The 16,503-nt window shown below is 48.0% G+C and overlaps 3 protein-coding genes across 3 annotated transcripts; all 3 read left to right on the top strand.

Moving 5' to 3' along the window:
• Nucleotides 1–515: 515 nt before the first annotated feature.
• si:dkey-150i13.2 (mitochondrial carnitine/acylcarnitine carrier protein) lies at nt 516–7,335 on the top strand. The gene is made up of 9 exons (XM_068749516.1): nt 516–838; nt 1,658–1,750; nt 2,405–2,532; nt 3,507–3,597; nt 3,760–3,877; nt 4,076–4,148; nt 4,389–4,498; nt 4,579–4,700; nt 4,787–7,335. Exons 1-9 carry the CDS (start codon nt 734–736, stop codon nt 4,847–4,849), a joined length of 903 nt encoding a protein of 300 aa, XP_068605617.1. The 5' UTR covers nt 516–733; the 3' UTR covers nt 4,850–7,335.
• Nucleotides 7,336–8,136: 801 nt separating this feature from the next.
• On the top strand, nt 8,137–12,342 carry tafazzin (tafazzin, phospholipid-lysophospholipid transacylase). Its single transcript, XM_068747363.1, has 11 exons — nt 8,137–8,150; nt 9,009–9,146; nt 9,294–9,422; nt 9,494–9,539; nt 9,636–9,721; nt 10,000–10,080; nt 10,160–10,201; nt 10,299–10,361; nt 10,463–10,515; nt 10,602–10,679; nt 11,040–12,342. The coding sequence occupies exons 2-11, from the start codon at nt 9,038–9,040 to the stop codon at nt 11,133–11,135; spliced, it is 783 nt and encodes a 260-aa protein (XP_068603464.1). The 5' UTR covers nt 8,137–8,150; nt 9,009–9,037; the 3' UTR covers nt 11,136–12,342.
• Nucleotides 12,343–12,816: 474 nt separating this feature from the next.
• Nucleotides 12,817–16,494, top strand: atp6ap1a (ATPase H+ transporting accessory protein 1a). Its single transcript, XM_068746979.1, has 11 exons — nt 12,817–12,947; nt 13,725–13,851; nt 13,955–14,029; nt 14,185–14,378; nt 14,507–14,547; nt 14,623–14,708; nt 14,793–14,927; nt 15,024–15,181; nt 15,358–15,408; nt 15,489–15,726; nt 15,817–16,494. Exons 1-11 carry the CDS (start codon nt 12,817–12,819, stop codon nt 16,024–16,026), a joined length of 1,446 nt encoding a protein of 481 aa, XP_068603080.1. The 3' UTR covers nt 16,027–16,494.
• The last annotated feature ends 9 nt before the right edge of the window (nt 16,495–16,503 follow it).

Raw genomic sequence — 16,503 nt, 5'->3', positions numbered from 1 at the left:
AATACAATAAGCATGAATGAATGTTTGGTGTCAAAATATTACTGAAACTGTTATTTATGGCAGACAGGTTACTGATGGAACCGTAGCTTCCTGTCTGTCTCCTGATTTATTTACAGGAGTCACACTGGCAGTAAAACACGCTCAGAGGTATTTGTTTAGCTGAAAATGAATTTAAATAATAAACTATAATAGGCTTGACGACTCATGAAACCTGAAAATGTTTGCGCATTTCCTTCCTGTTTAAACGATGCCCAATCAGCAGTGATCTTTATTGAAAGCAGTTTTTCTACGCAGACGTTAATGTTCTGCTTCATTCTTTAGAACTTCTTGTATTTTTTACCCCTCTTTTGTTTAGGTCATTTTTTGTTTGCATTTCAGGTGGAACTTTAAAGCAGCATGGGTCCAGGATATGGGCTCTGGGCCCCCCCACCATAGCGTTATATTGACTAACGCCCCTGAAGCCTGTTTTTCAGGGTCGAGTCAGTACAGATAGTGTAATATTCCAGAGAGTACACGCTGTACACAGTCACAGCTCCGCGGGAAGAGACACGTGATCGCCTGTCACCGAAGACAAAGTCCAAACTCGTCCTTTACAGATCGACTGACAGGTTGACCGACAGGCGGGGTGTTCTAACCCCCCCCCCCCCCGCCGGACACCATGTCCCGTACGCGGACGGCGTGAAGCGGACCGCGCGTCCCGGCTGTCTGTCTGCGCCGGTCCTGCGGAGAAAGGATGGACCAAGACGCGAGAAAGATTTCTCCGCTCAAGAACTTTGTGGCCGGAGGGTTCGCCGGTTCCTGCCTGCTGCTGGCTGGACACCCGCTGGACACCATCAAGGTGAGACGACGAGTCCTTTACCTGGAGAAAGTAAGGTTTAATCTACCTGGAGGTTTATTCTGGACAGACTGGGAAGAGTCAGCGATTAGGTGAAGGGTGCGGACAGGATTAAGGATTAGTCAGATTAAACAGCCGCGGAGAGTCACGTTAGATCAGGTTGGTCAAATAAATAATAATTTCCCCATCATAGGGATCAATAAAGATCATCAGATCATAAATGCCAGTGTCATGGTTGTTTATTTATTTTAAACAGCTAAAAACTTCAATGTTACAGAAAAACAATCAATGCAATTTTTTTGTATTGATTCTATTGAGAGGACAATATTCTTCAGTTTACAAAACCCAACTCTTCATCAAAGGAAACAAAGAGCAATAGGAGGATTCCTCACTGACCTCCATTACGCTAAGACAAACAGCACAACGTGCCAGAAGACAAAGTTAGAAGACAAGTCAAAGAAAACAGGGCTCAGAGATGATTAAAAACAGAGATGATTAACTCTCACACGCACGCACATACACGCACGCACACACGCACACACACGCACGCACACACGCACACACGCACACACGCACACACACATGCACACACCTTGAAAATCTCAATGTACAGTTTCTCAAACCGCCATCTTCATTATCAGAGCCTTGAGGCAGACGTTACTGGGTGTTCCCTTATCTTACACCTCGACAGTCCTCCCTTCCCTTAACCATAGATATGTGTGTGTGTGTGTGTGTGTGTGTGTGTGTGTGTGTGTGTGCGAGCGTGTGTGTGTGTGTGTGTGTGTGTTTTTCTTCTTCTAATGTTCTAATGTTCTTGTTTAGGTGAGGTTACAGACGCAGCCCAGAGCCTCCTCTCCTCAGTCTGTGTTGTACAAGGGAACGTACGACTGTTTACGCAAGACCATATCCAAAGAGGTGACTAAGACACACACACACACGCACACACACACACACGCACACACACACACACAGTGACATATTTTACTACAGTGTTTACAGTTCTTGCTAAAAGCAGCCTCAGAGGAAGCAGGAGCTAGCGTAGCATTGCCAGTTTCTCTCCTGAGCCGGTCCCATGCCCGGATAAATGCAGAGCGTTGCCATAGGAACGGCATCAGGCCTAAAACTTTGCCAGAATGAAAAATGCAATCAGCTCGAGGCCCGGGTTAACCCACGGGACGCTGGTGGAAACTGTATTACTGTGGGTCGAAGAAGAGGAGGAAGACGAGCGCACCGACAGCGAGCATAAGGACTTTGAATGCCGGGACGATGACGGAACTGCCAGGGAACAGGGCTAGAGGTTGACCCAGGAGGAGACGCATGGACGTATAGTGAGGGAGGACACGAGAGTGGCTGGTGTCGGGGAGGACGACGCAAAGGACAGGGGGAAGTGGAGACGGTTGGGTTGCTGTGGCGACCCCTCACAGGACAAGATGAAAGGAGAAGATCCCCAGTCCTTGTCGCATTATGCTTGCGTTCCACGGCACGTGTAAATAGTGTACTTTAACTTATTTATTATATGTTTGTTTATTAATAGGGTTGTACGAATATATTTTGTGTGTTTGTGTCCAGGGCGTCCTCGGCCTCTATAAAGGCATGGGAGTCCCTCTGGCCAGCGTGGCTCCCATGATGGCCATCAGCTTCTTTGGGTTTGGTTTGGGAAAACAGCTCCAGCAGACGGACCCGAATATACCTCTAACGTAAGTAAAGGCACGCACACACGCACACACACACACAGACACACACACTCAGAGTTAAATATAACTGCGTTTCCCTCCCCTCTGCTATCATTCGCTTATTTGAAGGGACACGCCCCTTCTTTCTGACGCCTCCTTCGTTCCTCCGTCTGTACATGTGTGCAAGAACATGAATGTAGGAATGCTACACGTGAGGGGACCCACTGAAACCGCCCCGCAGAACAGTCTTAGTTGTTTCTCGGTACCGCCTCCCCAGCTTTTACAGCTCTTCTGTTTTTAATTTCCTGCGTGCAACTGTTGGGAAAGTTTGAGCTTCGCAGTTAAACTATCTCAAAGCACGACAGCATTAAGTGCGCTCTTCAATGAAGAAGAATAAGAGGACTTGAAGTCACCCCTAATATCTGCAATTCATATGTAATGGAAATGATTTTTTCTAAATTAAAAAGCTAAAATAAAACAACATGTCAGATGTTTAAATAAATATTTGTGAAAAATATTTAACTGAGACGAATCCAACTGGCAGAATTACCCTAAATTCAATTTGTAACCATGGGAATAAAAAATAAAATAAGACAATAAAATAATTTTCTTGTTTTTTCGCAACAACCCAAAGAAATGAATGCAATTCCTTCTTGTATTTATTCTTAGAGACAAATAAAAAATGTGTTCAAGTTACACATTTATATTTTAAGTCAGGAGTTTATGCTGAGAGAAATCAGATCAGATACTGCAGCGGCGTGATTACCAGAAAGGATGTTTACCACACACACACACACACACACACAGTTAGCAGCGTGAACGCACCGATGAACTGAGCGTGTTTAATGTGAGGGAGAGGGAGCAGCAGTCATGTCTTCAGAACGCTGACCTTTGTGTTAAGCACAAAGCAAAGCCTTACTGCAGAACGGCATGACGATTAATCGTTTAATCAGGACGGCGTGAGACGCCAACGACACTGATCTGTCTCCTTCTCTCAGGTACAGTCAGATATACCTGTCTGGATGTCTGGCGGGGGTTTTCACTACGGTAACCGTGGCTCCCGCAGAGAGAATCAAATGTTTGCTGCAGGTAAGGTTTGGTTAACAGGAAGGTTTAGCCCGTGGGGCTTAGTTAGCGGGCAGGTCGTAAACGCTTTCCTCTGAGGTCTCGGTAGAGTACGAAGTAGATCCTCTTGCATCCTGCTTACATTTTAATTTCAATGTAAATAAAAGGGTTAATTTGTGTCTCCAGGTTCAGGCCAGCAGCAGCAAGGCCAAGTACTCTGGCCCGCTTGACTGCGCGGTGAGTCTGTTTAAAGAACAGGGGATCCGGAGCATCTACAAGGGGACGGTTCTGACTCTCATCAGAGGTGAAGCCACTCAGGTGACCCGGTTCGCCCTGGACCCGGAATCAGTATCAAGTCATAAAATGTGTTCTTACACCCCTACGAATAAATGCAGTGCAGCTAAAAATAGAATACTTACCTGAACTGGGAATACTATAGTAAAATATACCTCATTCTGCATGCGTGTGTGTGTGTGTGTGTGTGCGTGTGTGTGTCCTTCAGATGTGCCCTCCGGTGGTGTCTACTTCCTGACATACGAATATCTCAAGAGCTACTTGACACCTGAGGGCCAAAGGTGAGTAAAACAAGTCGGGGTTGAAATGTAATGAAGTTGAATTACTCGAGTATTTGTCTTTACGTCGCTTCTCTAATTGTGTTTTACATTTATCTGACAGCTTTAGTTAATCTAGGAAAGAGTTAGTTTGGATAATTTCTCACAATGTTGACAAAAGTGAAAAAAGAATCCTCAAAAACGAATTGAATCGACATTTCAAAATAAAATATAATAAAATGATGTGCATCTTGTTCGTGTTAGTGTCTCTCAGCTCAGCACTCCAAGAATCCTCCTGGCTGGCGGCATTGCTGGGATTTTAAACTGGACGATCGCTCTTCCTCCAGATGTCCTCAAATCCAAATTCCAGACAGGCAAGTGATTCCGAAGACGCCCTGACAGACGAAATCACTGTCACGCGATCGACTACAGTGATAGTGTGCCGTGTCTGCAGCTGCACATGGGAAGTACAGCGGTCTTTCTGATGTCCTGGTGACTCTGCTCAGAGAAGAAGGACCTGCAGGCCTTTACAAGGGCTTCAATGCCGTTTTCCTGCGAGCCTTCCTCGCCAACGCGGTACGTCGTCTCTGATTTAACCGTCAAGTCGCCATCGCCCCTTTACTGACTGATTGAAGTACCTCATTTCTGCCTTTCATCCTCAGGCCTGTTTTTTGGGGTTCGAATTGGCGTTGAAAGGACTGAACATGCTGGCTCCCAGTGGGTGAGGATCTGACACCGGTCACCAGTCTGGACTAACCTCTCACGGAAGCCGTTTTGTGAATCACACCCGTTTGTCTGAGAGAATTTTTTTAAAGTGATATCTTTTGTAATCAGTATTTTATGCTCACTTTTTTGAGCGAATAGCACAATCATTTATGAATGTTTGTTTTTGAGATATGGTGGCTTGAACGGCTTTTAATTTGTTTCGATTTTTTACGTACAAGCTTTGAAACAAGTCAGTAATAATTTGATTAGTGTGAGATGTCATTCTTGAACATTAATGTTAAGAAAACAAAGGAAATGTTCATTGATTTTAGGAGGAAGCCCCCACCAATCCTCCCTGTTTTTATTCATGGTCAGGCAGTGGAAACGGTGCAGCAGTACAAATACCTGGGTACCATTATTGACGTTAAGATGACATTTGAAGCAAACACAGATGTGGTTTGTGCCAAGGCCCTGCAGCGCATGTATTTTACCGGAAGTTGAGAAGTTTTAGTGTGGATACCTCTTTTATTAAGATGTTTTATTCTCTTTTATTTGCTGGTTTGGGTCCCTTACTGTGAAGGACAAAAACAGCCTGAACAGTATCGTTAAGAGGTGCAGCAAGATGGCGGGGGGGACAGTTTTGAGGCGCTCTCTGTCCTGTACAGAGCAGGACAGAGAAGGTTCTGTTTTCACCCATATTTGTTTGCTTGACTGGTTGGTCAACAGGATTATGCAAGAACTGTAAAAAAACCAAACATCAAAGCGATTTAGCATGTGGAATGAAAATCAGGTGATTCTGCTACAAATTGGGTATCCCCAACACATCAAAGGCACTTATTGTTTGATCAAGACATCAAAGGCAAATATGAGCGTCAAAGGATTTTATTCTATAAAAGGGACCCGGGAACCACAAGAAACACTGAAAGATACAGACAGTGAGATTCAACGAACGAGATGACACACGCGAACAGCAAAAACATGTCCGATAAGAAAGTGCTGAACTACAAGCACATGCAAGAGCAACTCAGGGGGGAGCTGACGGGCAGCGAAGTCCATCTCTCCGAAGGAAAGCTGAAAGGCAGAATCCATGTGGAGCTGGAGGCAGAGGTGCTGACAACACTTCTCAACAAGGTTGATCAGCAGAAAAAAGGCAAGTACTGTATCCAAGAGAGGGAGCAGATGATGGCAGAGATCAGTCATCTTAAAGCCCAGTTGGATCGGCCTCTAATAGCCAACTTTGCAGATGCAGTCAAGGGCGTGAAACCCACCACCACCACCCCGACCCCAAAGGAGTTGGAGAAGGTCAGTGGTCTTAAAGCCCAGCTGGTGCAGATGGAACAGGAGCATACAGCGAAAATCAAGAGTCTGAGGTCCCAGCTAAAAATGCTGACTGAAGAGCAGCTGGACACCCAGAACAAACTGCAACAGGAGACTTCCTGCTGCATTGACCTTCAGGCCCAGCTTGATCAGCTAGAGGGTCTGAATGCTGGTCTGGAAAGAGATCTGCAGCAAGAGAGGGCCTCCGCTGAGGCTCAGCTGGAGGACAAGATGAAAGAAATGGACACTGCCAAAGCAGCTCTTGAAGAAGCTAAACTTCAGTTTAACAGCAACTGTTTGAACTGGCAGGAGAAGATCCGGTCTCTAGCCAAGCAAGGGGAGGAGATGAGCCAGGCCCTGCAAAAGAAGGCGCAGGATCACGAGACCAACCAGAGCCAGTGGGAGGTAGAAAAGGCATCCCTCGTTCAAATATCAGATGCTCTGAAGACAACGCTGCTCCAGAAAGAACAGGACTGGGAATCAAAGGAGAAGGCGTTGAATTCCAAGCTGGAGGATCTTGAGGCGGAGATCAAAAAGAAGAAACTGGCCAAGAAAAACAAGTGGTACAGAAGACTGTTCAGGAGGCTCCACTTCTGGGGTCAGGAACAGGATGCTTGATTTGTTGAGGAGCGTTGTGTGGTCGGGGGAGGAGACCCTGCCCCATGCGGAGGAGTTCAGGTACCCGGGGTCTTGTTCACGAGTGAGGGAAGGATGGAGCGGGGATCGACAGACGGATCGGTGCGGCGTCTGCAGTGATGCGGACGCTGCATAGATCCGTCATGGTGGAGAGAGAGCTGAGCCGAAAGGCGAAGCTCTCGATTTACCGGTCGATCTTCGTTCTCCTACCCTCACCTATGGTCACGAGCTTTGGGTAGTGACCGAAAGAACGAGACCCCGGGTACAAGCGGCGGAAATGAGCTTCCTCCGGGTGGCTGGGCTCTCCCTTAGAGATAAGGTTGAGAAGCTCAGCCGTCCGGGAGGAGCTCAGAGTAGAGCCGCTGCTCCTCCGCATTGAGAGGAGCCAGAGGAGGTGGCTCGGGCATCTATTCCAGGATGCCTGGAACGCCTCCCTGGTGAGGGTCTCTTGTTTGATTTGTGGGGAAGAAGATGTTTGTTTAGCGTCTGGGATTAGAGCTTTGAATAAACATTTTTGAATTGTCATGTCAACGAATAAATGATTATAAATTTATGTATGTTTGCAGTTTGTTTACATACATAAATGTATACTAACATTACATATTTTTTTTCATTTTCTCACCGCTTATTCCGCTATCGGGTCGCGGGCCAAGCTGGAGCCAATCCCAGCAGTCAATGGGCGAGAGGCAGGGGACACCCTGGACAAGCCGCCAGTTTATCGCAGGGCAACACAGAGACAGACAACCAGCCACACACACACTCACACTCACACCTACGGGCAATTTAGTGTCACCAATCGGCCTCGGCTGCATGTCTTTGGAGGCGGGAGGAAGCCGGAGAACCCGGAGAGAACCCACGCAGACACGGGGAGAACATGCAAACTCCTCACAGAATGGCCACAAGCCGGAGACGAACCTGCGACCATCTCGCTGTGAGGCAACAGTGCCTACCACTGCGCCACCGAGCCGCCCAACATTACATATTATATTATGTATTTATGTAAACCACTAAATATTAAATACAAAATTGAAACCTAACATGTTTTCTCAGAAATGTATATCCTTAACCCAAACACAGGAGGCTCCGATGTCTTTCACTTTTGACCTACTTCACGCTACAGCATACATTACCCACAATTCCGCCTTTCTCAATGCGGAAGCAGGTTTTTGACGTCATCTAAAATATCTTAATAATTATTGGAGCCATAACAAAGAATACACAATAGGAAATAGCGACGAGCAGAAAGTCTTTAAAATTGTTATATATTGACCCACAAGGGAGGGGGGTGCCGCGACAAACAAAATACATCACCCACAATCCAGTGCGTGTCATTCATTTCCGGGGTCGTCAAGCGGGGAGAAAGTCAAGGTAAATATTTGGTCTTATGATGCTTTCGGTTTCTGTAAGTTTAGTAGAATATTTAAATACATTAGATATTATATATATTTGTAGATTTATCGTGGAGCGATAAGTACCTTTTCTGAAATGTCAGAAACGTGAATAAATAGACGGATAACTATCGAACGGTTGTGTAAGTGTAGCTTCTCTGTGAGCTCACCGGCTTCCCCTTTCTTTACAGCTTTATGAACAGATTGTGTTACGGTGTTTGACGGCCTGTCGGTAAACTACGACGTGTTATTGTTTAGCCGGCTAATGTTAGCTCGCCGTTGTGCGTCCATATTTTGAATCTGGTGTTGGTCTGAACAGAAAAAAAAGTCGGGCGATTGGTTTGAAAACGCTCCTTTTTATTAGAAAGCTCCGAAAACACGTTAATTAAAACTGGAACCCAATGATCCGAATGGATCCTCCACAAGATTATTAGGCTTCTTGAGTTGATTGATTTCAGTTTCGTCAGATCCAATCTGATGTGGATCAATCAGATTGATCAGAACATTGATTTAAAAATCCGGTCTGATGCCAGTTTAAGGAGAACATCCAGAACCTCTCCAGGTACTGACTCCAGGGAGGAGTTCTTGGGTTCCTGTTCGTGACTGAGGGAAGGCTGGAGCGTGAGACAGACGGACAGACGGACGGACGGATCGGTCGTATCGGTCTGTCGTGGTGAAGATTCACCGATCAATCTACGCTCCGACTCTCGCCTTTTGGTCGTATCTGAGAGGACGAGATCCCGGATTCAAGCGGTGGAAATGAGTCCCGTCCCCCCCCCCCCCCACATGTAGTCATCGCTACAAAAATATAACAAAATGTGTCCCGACTTGCTGCCAGGTCAAACTGTGTGCGTGGATGTAGGTGCAATGCCCCTGGAGGTCAGATGGCCATTCCCACAGTGCCCCCCTTTGGCATGGAGGGTCTCCAGCTCGCTGGTCATGGGCATGGTGGCCTCCTATTCCTATTTCTGGACCAGTAAGTCGGGTTCCTCTCTCTCTCTGATATCAGGACATTTATCTAAAGCCACATGGAAAAAGTCGTGCGATGTCTTTAGAGGAAATCAGATGATCATAACGTGAAAGATCCTTTTCTTCTTCTGCGGATTCACTCTCCCGTCTTCAGAGTACATGAACTACTTGACGGTCCACAATCAAGCGGTTTTGATCGACCTGATTGACCGGAGGCCCTCAGACACGCCCCTCATCACTCTGTCCAATCATCAGTCGTGTATGGATGACCCGCACATTTGGGGTAAGGACCGGATCTGGAAACCGCTCGTTGAGAGTGAAACGAGCGAACGAATCACGCCTGTTTCGTGACAGGAGTCCTAAAGCTTAGACATTTGTGGAACTCCAACAAGATCCGGTGGTGAGTTCCCGTCCTGATCGATGGCGTCGGTGCGTTGTTGTTGTGTTGTGGTGGTCTGAGTGTGTGTGTGTTGCCTTTCTGCTCGTGTTTGTGTAGGACTCCAGCAGCATCTGACATCTGTTTCACCAGAGAGCTGCACTCGAGATTCTTCAGCCGTGGAAAGTGCGTCCCCGTCTGTAGAGGTGGGTCTCACCCACCAGCCTGTTCGGGGGGGCGGGGGAGGGGGGGGGGGGGGGGGGGCACTGCCGGGGCACCTCTGATCTGGCCGCAAATCAAAGTCTGCCTGAAAGGAGCCGGTGGACGTTTAGAATTAGCGAGTAGCGGTTAGCAGCTAACTCAAACTGGAAATGTCTTCCATAAGAAGGACGCTAAACAATGTTGCCGTGTTTATTTCATCTTTGGTGACAAAGTGCACCCTGGCGACTCGTCCAGGGTGACTTACATGCTGTGCTTTCTGCAGGCGACGGTGTTTACCAGAGAGGCATGGATTTCATCCTGGAGAAGCTGAACAGAGGAGAATGGGTCCACATCTTCCCAGAAGGTTTGTTCACCTCTTATTCATTACGTTCTGCTGTTTAATTATCATGGAAATAATCACCCCCCCCCCCCCCATTCAACAGGCAAAGTCAACATGACCAATGAATTTATCCGGTTAAAATGGGGTGAGTGAGAATCGACGTGAGATTTGTGAGGTGGCAGAATCCCTCCATGTTGGCGCGGGAAGGATTCGGTTTGGTGTCGGCTGGTTTTTTGTTTCAGGTGTGGGTCGGCTGATATCCGAGTGCTCCCTTAATCCGACCATCCTGCCCCTCTGGCACGTGGGTGAGTCATCCGAGTCGCCCGATCTCACATGATGGTCGTCAGGTCAGAGACGAGCGGCAGTCCCAGTTTTTAGCAACCGTCCTTCAATGCTTGTGTCTCAGGTTTGAGCGACGTCCTGCCAAATATGCCGCCCTACTTTCCTCGAATTGGAAAGGTAGGAATGTGACACCCCCCCCCCCCCCCCCAATATTTCCCCGTTTTATTTGTTGTGCCTGGTGTTAACTGCTGACTTCCTTCCAGAGGATCACAGTCCTGGTGGGAAAACCGTTTAGTTTGAAAGACCTCGTGGAGTCCCTGCGAGCTGAGGACAAGAGTCAGGTGAGGACAGAATGCGTGATAGAGAGGAACTTCAGTGGTCTTGATGTGTTCCCGAGATTTAAAAAAAATTAAATGCACATTTTAGGTTAAAAGCCAGCAAACACATTTTACAAAAAGTGTTTCAGCTGCAACAAAATACTGGGAAAGTGCACCAATTCACAAAGTAAAGGGAAAGTGGCCCCTGAAGATGAGTGGAATTTCCTCATCCACACTGAGTACGGTGGATGGAAAAGCCAACTCATTCCATCGAATGGTTGCCAGGACAACCAGCTAAAATGGACACCTATAGCTTTGGGCTACAAGCAGCCGAAGCCCAGACTGGTTCTTAAATTGACACGGTGCGTCTGACTTGTGTTTCAGCTGGAAATGAGGAAGACTCTGACAGACTTCATCCAGGCAGAGTTCTGGAGCCTGAAGTCCCAGGCGGAGGTCCTCCACCAGCAGACTGGGTCCTGAGTCCGAGCCACCGAACCGGGCCAATGAACTTTGAAACAAAAGGAGGGTCGCGGCCGGAAGTCCAGCCACACACGGAACTCTTTGGACCGCTCCGCACCGAGAGGTTATTGAACGCTCTTAGCAACGTTTTTCACCTGCTTTGGGAATTTCAGGGTCACAGTTGGATTGATACAACAAAATATTAACTGTTCTGATTTTATTTGTGTTCGGACACGCAGTAAGTTTTTCCTTCTACGGCGACCCAGAAAGGACAAACTTAATGTGGAAAAGATAACTGGGATTGATCTAGATCTGCTAATCTAATCCCATAATGATCAATCTAGAAAACCGATTAATCAGTCGTTACGTTGCTTTAACTACTTTGTGACCAGTTGTTCTAATTATTCCCGTATCGAGTTGCCAATGGAGGAAAGTTTGTTCTCGGTGTGGAGGAGGGAGGAGGTGCGGCTAATCTTTACATCTTTGAAGCCTTTGCTTGTTTCTGATCTTCATCTCCATAGCGCACATTGAAATGCAATCTCAGCTGGTTTTAACAGACGCATGTTAAACCATCTTAACGGCCATGATGTTCTGACGGGCCCAGGACAAGTTCTTTAGGTACTGATGGGGATCTGGATCATCAGTGAATGGTTTTAAAACTATTCTTCACAATTGTGTGAAAAAAAAGTGAAGAAAATTCTATTTCAATTGTTCAGCCAATTTGGAAAATAGCATTAAATATGCTACTACATGCAGGAGTGTGTGTTTGTGTTTTTGTCACTCTTGAGATTGATTTTGAATGAAATAATGTTCTCATTTTGTAAACACCATGTCCACCTCCTACCTCAGGTTTAGGATAGCTTTGTACAAGCTGTGAAATAATTTGTAATTGTTAATCTATATCTGTTTTATGCGCAAGGTGAACTTTGTACTGTTTATCATGTGTTTTGCTTTGTGCCGTCACCGTGTGCCCCGCCCCCCTCCATTGGAATCTGTTTCCCAAAACTGCACTTTTGCTTTTCCAGATGAACTGTACCATGTTTCTATAGATCCATTCCACCTCGGTGTTCTGGCTCAGTACAAATGCACGTAACTTATTTTATTACAGTTCAACAGCTTTTATAAAAGAGAAAAAGGCTGTGATCTGAGTGATTATTTTATAAATGTATGGCCTTACTTATCTCCACTCTTTAATCAATCAATCAATAAAGGATCTGACTTTTCCAGAGTATAACTGGGTTGTTTTTCATTGAACTGGTCACCTGGTGATGAATAATAATAATAAGAAGGTGAACATGGGGTCAAAAATATTGAGAAATGTGGATTCATCCACCTTTTCTTTTGTTGTTCCTCCTTTTTTTTTTTTTTTTTTTACGGTTAATGTCTTCCGCACGAGCGAAGCAAAGTGGAGGAGGAATCAAAAATAACCTTAATGTGATTCAATCAAAGTTAACATTCAACATTACCGGTGTGTTCGCGTCTATTTCACTGCCAGTAATGTCGTTTTAATACGTCTAACAATATTAAATTATATGTTACTGTCTACTTTTATATTATTTAATTTCGGTATTGACAGCTTGTGAACTTTAGACAAATATGTGTGTGAGAAAAAGTCCTTGAAAATGCTGTTAAAAAAAACCCAAAACAAGATCCACAGTCACGTGACTGTCCTGACGTCACCGGCTGTCAGAGAATCCTAAAGATGGCGACGACGGGGCTGCTGCGTTTCGGCCACATCTCGGCGTCTTTGGCCGTTTTTCTCGGCTTACTGGGCGCATTAAGGTCCGGACATTGCGACGAGCAGGTGCCGCTGATCCTCTGGACGAGCGAAGGGTGAGTGACGGAGTTTATTCCATCTGGAATAACGGAATCAGGCGCTCTCATCCACCGCTAGCACCGAGCTAGCTGGTCGCTAGCGTCTGTTCCGTTGCTAAGCTAGCATCCGTGGTTATCCTCTAAAAAATATATATATGACGGAAAAAGTGGCATATTTGAGGCTGTTTGCTGAAAGAATTAAAGTTGTGATTGTATTTATTTATTTTATTTATTTTTTTATTTTGTAAGAACTGCTCATTTTGGGGGTCAAATAGTGATGACGTCATCCACACGCTTTCTGTAGGATTGAACAATCCTACAGAATCATTGCACAGCAGGAGAATCATTGTGTTTCAGCACCTCCCTCTGTGTTTCAGCACCTCCCTCTGTTCTTCAGCACCTCCCTCTGTGTTTCAGCACCTCCCTCTGTTCTTCAGCACCTCCCTCTGTTTCAGCACCTCCCTCTGTTTCTCAGCACCTCCCTCTGTGTTTCAGCACCTCCCTCTGTGTTTCAGCACCTCCCTCTGTGTCTCAGCACCTCCCTCTGTGTTTCAGCACCTCCCTCTGTTTCTCAGCACCTCCCTCTGTGTTTCAGCACCTCCCTCTGTGTTTCAGCACCTCCCTCTGTTTCTCAGCACCTCCCTCTGTGTTTCAGCACCTCCCTCTGTGTTTCAGCACCTCCCTCTGTGTTTCAGCACCTCCCTCTGTGTTTCAGCACCTCCCTCTGTTCTTCAGCACCTCCCTCTGTTCTTCAGCACCTCCCTCTGTTCTTCAGCACCTCCCTCTGTGTTTCAGCACCTCCCTCCCGCGGCTGTCTCCTCCTGCGCTGGGCCACATCGTGGAGGAGCAGCAGCTGGCCTCCCACCTGGAGGAAGCTCTGGACGCCGGCCCACGGAACGTTCTGCTGTTCCTTCAGGACAAGGTCCGCGTCTCAGCGTTTTACACAGCGGGACGTGTCTCCACAGCGCTGTGATCAAAGCGTCTGTCCCCCTGTCCCCCCCCTGTCCCCCCGTCCCCCCCCCCAGATGAGCGTGGAGGACTTCACCTTGTACGGAGGAGCCTTTGGAAACAAACAGGACAGCGTCTTCCCCAACCTCGAGGTGAGAAGCTGTTTGTTTGCTTGTTTACCGGAGCATGTTTCCATGTTTTCTTTAGCCCCGCCCAGTCATGTGACGTAGCAGAGTGCTAATCTTGCGCTAGCATGCTGCTAGCTCCCAATAGACCCCTGATTTGAACAGACATTTGTCCCTCACAGGGCGCTCTGATGTCCTCGTCCTCCTCTCTGGTGTTGCCCGCTGTGTCCCGGACGGCCTCGAACGCCGTGATTGGCCAGCTGCAGGACCAATTAGAGACCTCTCCTCTGTACCTGGACGGCGAGACTCTGAGCCAGCTGAGACTCAACGCCTCCTCGCCCGCCCTGCTGGTGTTCAGGCTGCCGTACGGCGTCGTGTACGTCTCCGGGACACAAAGATGGGGTGGAACAGAATGAGATCGTGGGGGCGGGGCGGGGGGGGGCGGGGCAGGGGCGGGGTCATTATGATTTAACACGGTTTGTTTCCCCCTCTGCCTCGCTGCAGCGCCGATCTGATGTCTGCTAAAGATGTCCTCAGCGGCAACGGTGAGTCCGACCCCCTCTGCTGCCTTTTGCTCGTGCTTATTTGCCGCCATGGCAACGGATGCTGATGCGTTTCAGACGAGGCGATTGGCCAGGTGCTGAGCACCCTGAAGGCCCAGTCTGTCCCGTACACGGCCGTGTACACGGCCCTGCGGCCCTCCAGGGTGAGTCGCTGTCTGTTTGAGCTCCATGAGGGGCGGCGGCGGGGGGGCTTTCATTCAGGTTCCCTCCCCCCCGTCTCTCCCCAGGAGGCTGCGTCGCTCGCCGTGGAAGCAGGCCTGGGGGGGGGGCGCTCCCTCCTGCAGTCCGGACGTTACAGAGAGAGGGAGAGGCAGCGGCAGATCAAGGGGAAGGCGGGGCTCTACGGCCCCGTGGAGTTCAAGGTGGAATAATTCGTTCCGTAACGCTGTTTGAAAACCAAAAACGAACAATAAGATGTGGCCTTGATTCCCCCCCCCCCTCCCTCCCTCCCTGCACAGGAGGGCGAGGACACCTGCATCCTGCTGTGGGCGCGGAACCTGACCGTAGGCATCCTGCGGAGGGGTCGGTGGGAAACCCACGACCTGACCCCGGCGACCTTCGGGAAGGACGTCAGCCCGAGGCTCCACGGCTCGAGCTGCGACAAGTCCAAATCGAAGTGCGTACGGCCTCAGAGCGGATTCTCTGTTTAGAAAAGAATCTTCTCACAGTTAGCGTAAAACGTTGGACGTTAGAACGAGACCATTATTTACAGAATATGTCTTCGTGCTGTTAAGTCTATGTAGCTCCGTGTGGACGGATTGTAGCGTTGCGTCACCGTTTTTTTCTTCGCAGGTTGGTTCTCAATTACGAGAAAGTCCTCGGCCACAGCAGCTTCAAACTGACGTGAGTCCGAACTCCCGAGTTCCTGTTCCGTAAGTAATCCGGAATGGCGCTGACCTCTCCGATCGTCGGCCCGCTTCCAGCTTCGCTTTGAGCCAGCGCCACTACAAGGTGTCGGCCCGCCGCTGGTTCACGCTGGACGCCGTGGAGCTGGAGTACGACGGGACCAGAGCCACCTTTAACGGCAGCCGAAACGTCTACGCCCCGGCCGAGTTCTCGTACAGCTGCGCTTCCGTCGCCAGCTTCAACGCGCCCCTGCTGGTCCCGCGTTCGCCTGGAGATCCGGCCAATCAGTGGAGGGTGTCCTTCAGAGACTTTCAGGTAAGATCTGATTGGCTTCTGTGTATAAATGGACATTTATGAGACGTGCTAAGCTAGCGTTAGCGATTGAACTCGGGGGTCCCCTTTCAGATCCAAGGCTTCAACGTGACCGGCAGGACGTTCTCGTACGCCAGCGACTGCGCGGCGTTCTTCTCTCCCGGTATCTGGATGGGTCTCCTGACCAGCCTCCTCCTGGTCCTGGTCCTCACCTACGGCCTCCACATGATCATGCAGCTCCACACCATGGACCGCTTCGACGACCCCAAGGGCCCGGCCATCGCCGTGCCCCAAACCGAGTAGCGCGCAGTCGGCATCCAGGTTCCTCCTCCTCTTCCTCTCTTCATCCCATCCATGCGGAGCAGTTAGTGTGATGTCAGAAAAAGGGCGGAAATAAATCCTGAAACTTGTTTGTTGGAGAAGCTAACTGAGCATGTGTGTGTTTACGCTGTGTTTGTGTTTGAATGAAGGGATCATGTTTACTGTGTGGATGATAAATATTAAAGGACCAGGATTACTCGGCATTAAATGTTTCTAGTTTGTGAATAATATGCACGTTTGGAACATAATTAACGGGAACTATTTATTTTTCATCTGCTGTGCACTGAAATACGCTCAATGTGAATTTATTTAGTGTTTATTTATTTTGATGATTTGTCGTGAATATCTATGACGTGAGTTTCTCCGTGTGGTTCCGTGTCGTGCTGCTGACGTGTCCCCAGTAAAATATCTGGAAAAATTGGCTTCAATAGTCTGAAAATAAAAAATAAAGAGCCATTT

Source organism: Brachionichthys hirsutus, chromosome 2 (genome assembly GCF_040956055.1).
Source record: "Brachionichthys hirsutus isolate HB-005 chromosome 2, CSIRO-AGI_Bhir_v1, whole genome shotgun sequence".
In the NCBI taxonomy this organism is placed as follows: Eukaryota; Metazoa; Chordata; class Actinopteri; order Lophiiformes; family Brachionichthyidae; genus Brachionichthys; species Brachionichthys hirsutus.
The sequence above is the reverse complement of the archived record's forward strand: the minus strand, read 5'-3'. Positions and strand labels throughout refer to the sequence as shown.

What these genes read in the sequence shown, in the direction of transcription:
- si:dkey-150i13.2 (XM_068749516.1), top strand. Translation starts at nt 734, where the DNA reads ATGGACCAAGACGCGAGAAAGATTTCTCCGCTCAAGAACTTTGTGGCC. An exon ending in ACCCGCTGGACACCATCAAG is followed by an intron (nt 839 to 1,657) that starts GTGAGACGACGA and finishes GTTCTTGTTTAG; the next exon opens with GTGAGGTTACAGACGCAGCC. An exon ending in GCAAGACCATATCCAAAGAG is followed by an intron (nt 1,751 to 2,404) that starts GTGACTAAGACA and finishes GTTTGTGTCCAG; the next exon opens with GGCGTCCTCGGCCTCTATAA.
- tafazzin (XM_068747363.1), top strand. Translation starts at nt 9,038, where the DNA reads ATGCCCCTGGAGGTCAGATGGCCATTCCCACAGTGCCCCCCTTTGGCA. An exon ending in AACTCCAACAAGATCCGGTG is followed by an intron (nt 9,540 to 9,635) that starts GTGAGTTCCCGT and finishes GTGTTTGTGTAG; the next exon opens with GACTCCAGCAGCATCTGACA. An exon ending in CCTGCCCCTCTGGCACGTGG is followed by an intron (nt 10,362 to 10,462) that starts GTGAGTCATCCG and finishes CTTGTGTCTCAG; the next exon opens with GTTTGAGCGACGTCCTGCCA.
- atp6ap1a (XM_068746979.1), top strand. Translation starts at nt 12,817, where the DNA reads ATGGCGACGACGGGGCTGCTGCGTTTCGGCCACATCTCGGCGTCTTTG. An exon ending in AGATGTCCTCAGCGGCAACG is followed by an intron (nt 14,548 to 14,622) that starts GTGAGTCCGACC and finishes GATGCGTTTCAG; the next exon opens with ACGAGGCGATTGGCCAGGTG. An exon ending in CACAGCAGCTTCAAACTGAC is followed by an intron (nt 15,409 to 15,488) that starts GTGAGTCCGAAC and finishes GCCCGCTTCCAG; the next exon opens with CTTCGCTTTGAGCCAGCGCC.